Source organism: Eptesicus fuscus, chromosome 4 (genome assembly GCF_027574615.1).
Source record: "Eptesicus fuscus isolate TK198812 chromosome 4, DD_ASM_mEF_20220401, whole genome shotgun sequence".
NCBI lineage: Eukaryota > Metazoa > Chordata > Mammalia > Chiroptera > Vespertilionidae > Eptesicus > Eptesicus fuscus.
Window position 1 is genome coordinate 45,200,821 of NC_072476.1, and position 8,382 is coordinate 45,209,202.

Below are 8,382 nucleotides of genomic sequence, written 5' to 3' on the forward strand. Positions count from 1 at the left end.
TAGGAATAGGCCAGAGGACAATTCAGACCAGCAATATCCCCAAGAAAAACATGGCAACCTTATCAAACACTTACTTTTACTGAACAAAAGTTAGATTACTGCCAATTGCTCTTTTAATTTGGCTCTAAGAGAATTTTTTTAAGAGTCTAGCCATCGCCCTGGCCGGTTTGGCTCAGTGGATAGAGCGTCGGCCTGCGGACTGAAGGGTCCCAGGTTCGATTCTGGTCAAGGGCACATGCCTGTGTTGTGGGCTCGATCCCAAGTGGGGGACTTGCAGGAGACAGCCGATCCATGACTCTCTCTCATCATGGATGTTTTTCTCTCTCTCTTCCTCTTCCTTCCTCTCTGAAATCAATTTTAAAAAAAATTAAAAAAACAAAGAGTCTAGTCATCTCTGATGATTTTGAGTTAAACACAGAAGGTAGCTGGATAAAACACACCGCACAATTTCAAACGATAAGTCTTACTATCTGACTCATTTGGCCTATCTTTACTACCCAGAATAAAATCCGTAGAAAGAACACGAATATAATTTTCAAAGAATGCATACATGGTGGAGTCTTAGAAGGAGGAACTTATAAATGAAGGAAGGTAGAGAGTCTCATCTCGCTAATTACGAGCATTTTTCCTCATGGAATAGCCAATGCTTCCAGTGTGCATGGGGAACTTTCCTCTGCAGGCAAGCATGTATACAGGGCCAGAGCTTGTTGGTTTCTGTTCCAGAGAAGGTTTCCAACACCCCCTTTTCCTGGTAATATTCCAGGACCGGTTTTGTGTGGTCTTCGTAAGCTTTCAGTCTCTTGATGAGGATCTCTGGTCTGTCGTCCTCACGCTTAACGAGAGGCTCTCCGGTCAGATCATCCACGCCCAGCACTTTGGGAGGATTGAAGTCAAGGTTGTAGACGCGGCCACTGGCTGGGTGGACCCAGCGAGCAGAGAGGCGTTGCATGATGGCCTCAAAGGGCACGTTCAGGTGCAGCACCAGGTGCGTCTGATACGCTCTCTCCAGCGCTTCCGCCTGCGGGAGTGTCCTGGGGAAGCCACACAGCAGCCAGCTGTAGGGAGCGAGGCGTTTCAGCTCCTGGAGGGTCAGCGGCGTCACGATGTCGTCCGGGATGAGCTCCCCCTGCTTCACGAAGGGCCGGGCCAGCATTCCGGTTTTTGTGTCCCTCAGTATGTTGTCTCGGAGCAGTTCCCCGCTGGAGAGCTTCTTCAGCTCGAAGTGTCTGGTGATGCGCAGTGACAGCGTGTGCTTGCCGGAGCCTGGGGAGCCCATGATCACCGCGCGCAGGAGCTGCCCGGCCGCCCCCATGGCTGGCAGCCAGGCCCGCCGCGCTGACAGTTGGGCCCCGGCCTGGCCCGCGCGCTCCCGGCTCCCGGCTCCCGGCTCCCGGCTCCCGGCCGGAGGCTCGGCAGCGCCGCGAGGACACGCATGGGACACGCGCCATGAGCGTGCAGCCTGCAGAGGAAATGGATTTAAGAAGCAGACACTACCCAAGAGCCAATTCATGAGTTGAAAGATTGAGACGATAAATTCTCCCACGATGCAGCATGAAGAGCTGAAGAGATGATAACGTAGGAAAGGAAAATAAAGAAACATAAAGTGTAGATCCAAGAGTTCCCATTCACAAGTAGGAAATGAAGAGGATGGAGGGATACGGTGTTTCAAGAAATAATTAAAGAAGAGACAAGGATTTCCCAGAATTAAAGAATGATACTGAGTTGTAAGAACGGACAGTGAAACTGTCCAGACTGCATCTCGGAGCAAATACGGGCAGCGGTGTGAGAAGAGAGGTCTCTGCTCGGGGCTGTCCCCACGGCTAGTTTGCAAGGCAACTTGGCAGTGGCTAATAATTTTTTGAAAATGACTTCTCAGAATCTTCCTTAGACAAACACTTCCCAACAAGAAGGCACATGTAAGATGTTCACTTCAGCCTTATTTTTTTTTCAGCCTTATTTTTAGCAGTGAAAAATTGTTAACAACAGAAATGTTCACTAATAGGAGAATGGATAAGTGAATCATAGCCACACTGTGGAAGGTCAGGCAGCAGCTAAAAAGACGGAGGCAGATTTCTGTAAGCTAACATGAAAAGATTTCTAAGACATAACTGCAGAACGTTGCAGAGTGATATAATTTGTGTTCAGTTTGTGTTAAAGTGTGATGTAACTTATGTTTAAATATACCTGCTAAGTAAACTGGGAAGCCAAGTTTCAAGCAGTGGAAAGACATGACTTTATTTTTGTTTTTAAAAGATTGCTTGTCTGCAAGAATAGAAGCAGGGGGATCTGTCAGGAGGCTATTTCAACAGGCCAGCAGAGAGGTAAGGAAGTACTGTTTAGCCCAACCGGTGTGGTTCAGTGGCTGAGCTTCGACCTATGAACCAGGAGGTCATGGTTCAATTCCCAGTCAGGGCACATGCCTGGGTTGCAGGCTCAGTCCCCAGTCGGGGGCATGCAGGAGGTAGCCGATAAATGATTCTCTCATCATTGATGTTTCTATCTCTCTCTCCCTCTCCTTTCCTCTCTGAAATCAATAAAAACATATTTGTACATCTATCTATATCCTACCTAATAATAGACAAATATGCAAATTGACCGTACCTTCGCTATGCCCGCGATTGGCCAGGAGGCGCGGGGGGGCGGGACTCGGGGTGGCCGGGGTGGCCGATTGGGCTGGCAGGATGCTGAGCTCGCGTTGCCAGCGGCGGCTCGAGCTCAGCGTCTGCGCCATGGCTGTGCTACGGCACAGAAGGGGCCTCTGGGGCAGCGAGCTCACGTCCCACCGTGGACCATCAAAAGCGGGGTAGCTGGGTGCCTGTCCGCTCAGGCACCAGGCCTTTCAGAAGCCTCCGGCACGCTGGAGGCTTCTGAAAGGCCTGGTGCACCAGCGGACAGGCCCCCAGCTCCCCCGCGATCGAAAGCAAAAGCATGTAGGGGACCCTACACGTGCATGATTCAATCATGCACTGGGCCTCTAGTATATATATATAAAAGCCTAAGCAACCGTTATGACCAGACGACCAGATGACCATAGCTATGACGTGCACTGACAAGCAGGGGGCAGAAGCTCAATGCAGGAGCTGCCCCCTGGTGGTCAGTGTGCTCCCACAGCCAACCTCCCACAGTCCCTCTCCTCGGCCGGCCCGCCCGATCGCCTGATCGGGACTGGGCAAGATGGCCTGATAGGCTCCGATTGAGTCAGGCCAAGGGACCCCACCCATGCACGAATTTGTGCACTGGGCCTCTAGTATATATAGAAAAAGAAAGTACTGTTTAAATTTAATTTCTCCAGAGTGAGATTGAGAATCTTTTCATTTGTTTTTGGACCATTTGTATTTTATTTACGTAAAATTCTTAAATTGACAGTTACAAGCTTCAATTACTTCCTTGGAAAAATGTTTTAGGTTTCATTTACTCCAGGAGCTGTGCAAGACCCTTTCTTTGTCTTGGGGAGTCCGATTGCACTGGCTTAATACAGCATCAGGCTTTGCATCACATGGTGCTAATCCTAATTAGAGGCTGCTGAGCCACCAACCCCGCAACTACTTCATTCTCTTCCATTCTTGGACCGCTTCACTTCTAAAAAAGATCCATAAAAATAATCTGATGGGCTGTTCTCATTCTATAAACAAGAGAAAGAGCTATTTCCAGAAGACAGATTCTGGGAGCACAAGGCTAATTTCTGTATTTGTGGCAGCAGAGTAGCACTGCTGCTCTAATTTCTCAGACTTCTTTTTTATTAGTTCTCTATTTTTGGTCTTTAAATAGTGATATAATCTCTCTTCTTGTTTCTGTATCCAAAAAAGTTTACACTGAATACCTAAGAAGATTCAAAAGGTAGATAGATGGATGTGTAATAGAAATTTGGCCTACATCCTGCAGCCAAGGAAAAAGAAAAGATGTAATAATTTGAAACAGTATTTTTTATAATACTAATTGATTTTCATGCTATTGTTGTCTTTTAGGATAATTAATTATATACAAACAAACAAAAAAAAAGGATCCCACCAAGGCCTTTCTATCCTGGATAGATTTAGACATCTAGTATATTCACCCTTTACTTGAGGTATCTAATTTGGTACCAGACTCTGGTCTCAGAATATCCCAGAGAGAGTATCTGCAGAGAGTGGGTATCATTGGTTTGGCTCCAGGTGTGAGTGGGAGAGGATGGGCCCCAGAGGAGCACAGAGGAGGCACACTCCACGTGGGCCTGCTGGGCCCTGTCAGACCCCTAAGCACACTGAGTCATTCTGGCTCCTGAAACCACCTCGCCTCTTCCTCCTTTTTTAAACTGCTGTCGCATAAGCTGTTTGAGAAAAATGGTTATGAAACTCGGTCTTGATAGCATCTGATGAGAGATTCTTTGACAAAAAAAAACATAATCAGTAGCCAAGTAATATCATCCAACATATTTGACCTCATTTAGCAAAAGGAAAAAAAAAAATAAGTCTAATGCCAACTCAAAAGTTTATTGACATTTTCTAGGTATTTCTTTACAGTAGCAGAAGCCAAATGGCAGAGCAGTAAAATAAAAACAGCAGGGCTTCTCAGATTAGGCCTAGTTTTACAATTGCTAATCATTTTGAGGTGAAAATTTCCAAGTTAATTTATTGCCCACTCCCTAAGGGAGAGTTAGCAGTGTAAGGCATCCAAGGAAACAGAGCTAAGAGCCCCAGGTAGGGTAGCAGGTGAGATCATCATTCATTCATGGATTCAGCAAGCTTTCAATGGGCATTTACCCAGGTGGCTAGTTGTTCTAAGCACAGGGGACGAAGCCCATGGGAAACACTGAAGCCCGAGTGTGGGTGAGTTTCTAGCGGGCATTGTGGGCCAGTGCTGCCCAAGTGATCCTCTGGGGAATTCGAGATGATTTTAGATCTCTGCCAGAGAATGTTTCCCACCCCTACCCCTGGGGTTGATAAGTATATTTTATTTTTACACTAGTTTATTATGGAAATTTCAAAGATAAAATTAGAAAATAGTATAGCCCCATGTTTCAACAACGGTCAACATTATGCCAGTTTTATTCTATTTGATTTTTTTCTGGAGTATTTTCCAATCATGTTTTATCTTATTTTTTTTTTCCTGGAGCATTTTAAATAATGACACTTTTTAATTTAATGATGGAGTATTTATGTTTCAGAGTGTATAAGAAAAAACATAACTAGCACATCAAACCTAATACTTCAGAGTATTCTTGCTTAGGACAAAACTTCACTATAAATTCAAGTTTGGAAACTGCTGCAGTTTAAAAACGGACATGGCAAAGTTCAACAAGGGAGTACATGAATGACTAAAGTTTATGACATTGGTAGAGGAAATAAGAGATTAAGAGGAGGTAAGAGACACTCCCCTTATCTTCCCTCCCTCAGTGAAGTTACAATGGTCAGGAGGAATTCCTTCCTCTATAGAACATGCTAGTACCTTGCCTGGCACTTAAGCACCTATGACAGAGAAGGTAATACTGTTTTTGGAAGGCATCTTTGATTCCAGAGAACGGATGCTGGCTAACATTTATTTAGCAACTACTGTGGGTAGACACTGCGGTGGGAGATTTACATGTATTATCTCATTTCCTCTTCATAGCCACACTCTGAATAGATGTTATGATCCCCATTCTTGAAATTAAAAAATTGAGGCTCAGAGAAATTAAGTAACTTAAAGTCACAAATCTATTAAGTGGATGAGCTAGGACTTGAATTCAAGCGTGTCTTCCTCTGAGTCCGTGTTGGTTTCCCACCAAGCCCCCCAGGCCGCCAGGGCCCACCCCCAGGCCTCCAGGGAGCAGCGGGGTAGTCCCGAGGCCTGGTGCAAACCCGATTCTTGCATTTGCTAAGGTTGTGACCTTGAACATTTCACTTCACTTTTTCTGAGCCTCTGTTTCTTAAGCATAACATAGGAACAATAATACCAATAAAGCAATTTGCAAGCACCAAGTGGAATAATTTATATAGAAATCTGACATTGCAGGCACTAAATGTTTGTACTCTGTTTGAAGGCTACAAGCAGGGCCTGCGATTTTAAGCAGCCCCCTTCCCTTTCTGGGTCTTGGTGTCCTCGGCTGTCAAGATGAGGGGGTTGGCCCTTAAAGTCCTGCCAGGGATAACGTTCCAGAATTGTATTCGATTGAACCTCAGTTACTAGTACTGACTCTGAAGTTAATGGAAATAACTAGGTAAACTTCCATTCAGTGTGATTTTCTTTGTAAGTATTTATAATTGTCTTAGTCTGGATTCCTTAGAAAGCAGAGCCTGACAATGCTCTGTTAGGGATACAATCCCAAGGAGCAGAAGCCAGAGATACTGGAGTGAGGCTGGGGAGGAGGGAGAGAAATTTGAGCAGGCATAACTGAGCTGGTAGCCACCAAGTGCAACTGATCGCTCTGTCTTATGGAACCATGCTCTGAACAGCTGCATCTTAGGACAGACTGTCTAAGGTGAAAAAAAAAAAAAGAGAACAGATTTATCTACTTTCCATTTCCCAATTGGCAACATTTTGACCATGAGATGTTAATTCCTCCGCAATTCTTGGTTGTGCAGTTCTGGGCTTGAAGCAAGGTTCCCTGCACCCCCGTCGTGGGGAAGCCCAGGATGGGAGGTGAGAGGCTTGTGGCATGGGCATGAGGCTGGGTGCACCTGGGAGAAGTAGCTGGAGCTGGTGGCCACAGTGGCCAAGTGTGTAATACAGTACTTCTACCCAACCAACTCCCAAACAGAATCTGAAGGGGCTTTCTTCATAAAGTAAGGATGAGGATGAAATAATGCATAGAAATTTAAAAAAGGATTTCAGTTTCTTATTCTGAAAAGGAAGGGTAATAATAATGCTTACCCATAGGGTTGTTGCAGTGATTGAGTGAATTCAAGAAGTTAATATTTATAAAGCATTTAAAGTATATGTGGCATATGAAAGCTGCTATGTAGATGTTTGTTTTAAAAAAATAAAATACTGGCTACGTGAGCTTAGATGGCTTTGGCAACTGAGCATTAAATTTACCTCTAAGCTTTCTAGCAGTTCAGGAAAAAAGGAAATAGGATCTGAAAGAGAGCCAAGCATTTAACTGGCATGAAAACCTAAAGGGAATTGATCGCAAGGGACATTAAAAAGCAGAATGAATGTTTTCATAATGGTTTAAATATGGCTAATTCTTTCACTGATACTCTATCAGATATAGCTATTTCTTCTGGAAGCTATGATCAAGTTCAGGTCTGTAATTTTCTAAGTATTATTTTGAATCAGTGGTACTAAAGCAGGGGCAGTGTTGCCTCCCAGGGGTCATTTGGCAATATCTGATGATATTTTTGGTTGTCACAACTTGAGGTGGGAGGGTGGTAAAGGAACTGACATCTAGTAGATAGAGGCTTAGGATGCTATTAATATTGCATGGGATATACCTATACTAAAAAATATATTTGTTGTTTATCTGAAATTCAAATTTAACTGGGAACCCTATAGTTTAATTTGCTAACTCTAGTAACCCTCGCTGCTAAACTTTCTTCAGTGCATAGGACAGCAAAGCGTGGTCTGCCCCAAATGAGAATAGTAGTTAAGTTGATAAACCCTGCCCTAAGCGAAGTATAGATCTTTGCATATTTTCCTAGAGGAATGGAAACATGGTGGAGATGTTAAAATATATTTTCCTTAGTCAGACTTTTAAGATTAGTTAGCTGACAAATAGTTTCAGGTCAAAACCTTTGGCCTCGGCCTAATTTACTTATGTCTGTGATGCTGATGAGAGCTCGAGTCCTGTCTCCAACAGACAAGTGACAAAGTGGACAAAGTATAGGAAACTCCTTAAACGTCCCCACTGCTCTTTAAATATCTTCTGTCCATACCAGTAGTTTGACAGTTGCTACCTCCTGCCTCGCCTGGTTACGTGGAGAGATTTATTGCATAAACAGTCAGTTAATCCAGAGATATTTACCCAGACTGACATTGACTAAGGTGATTTGGACAATAAAAAAAGAGGCAGAAAACAGAGGCTTCAATACGAAGGGCCTTACATTTCAGTGGCAGAAGTAACTCAAGGGGAGGATACTCTGTGTCTTCACGTGGGATTAAGTAAAGGTCAGGGGTTGGCTGAAGGACATGCTGGGACAGAGAGCTGGGGGAAGTCCATTTTCCAAAGGAGGGGCTGTGAGTGTGGGCAGTTGTTGGGCTCCGGGGCCATGCGGTCTTTCCAAGCAGGGAATCCCAGCTGGCACATGGCTCTGGACGAGGGTGGCATAAAAGGCTTGGTGAAAAGTCAGAATTTTAATCCCCCTTTCTCAAACTAAACTCCCTTTACTTCTCTGGCTGCCTGTTGCCAAGGTCCATATCACACTGCTTTTTAAAATAATTTTATTAGACACTTCTTCATGTAATAGGAACCAAATAGTACATCAC

At 44.5% G+C, this 8,382-nt stretch overlaps 1 protein-coding gene across 1 annotated transcript; it reads right to left on the reverse strand.

The window, feature by feature from the left end:
• Positions 1-378: 378 nt before the first annotated feature.
• On the reverse strand, positions 379-1,346 carry LOC103288785 (GTP:AMP phosphotransferase AK3, mitochondrial-like). The gene has a single exon (XM_054714995.1). The coding sequence runs from the start codon at positions 1,310-1,312 to the stop codon at positions 614-616; it is 699 nt and encodes a 232-aa protein (XP_054570970.1). The 5' UTR covers positions 1,313-1,346; the 3' UTR covers positions 379-613.
• Between the last annotated feature and the right edge of the window lie 7,036 nt (positions 1,347-8,382).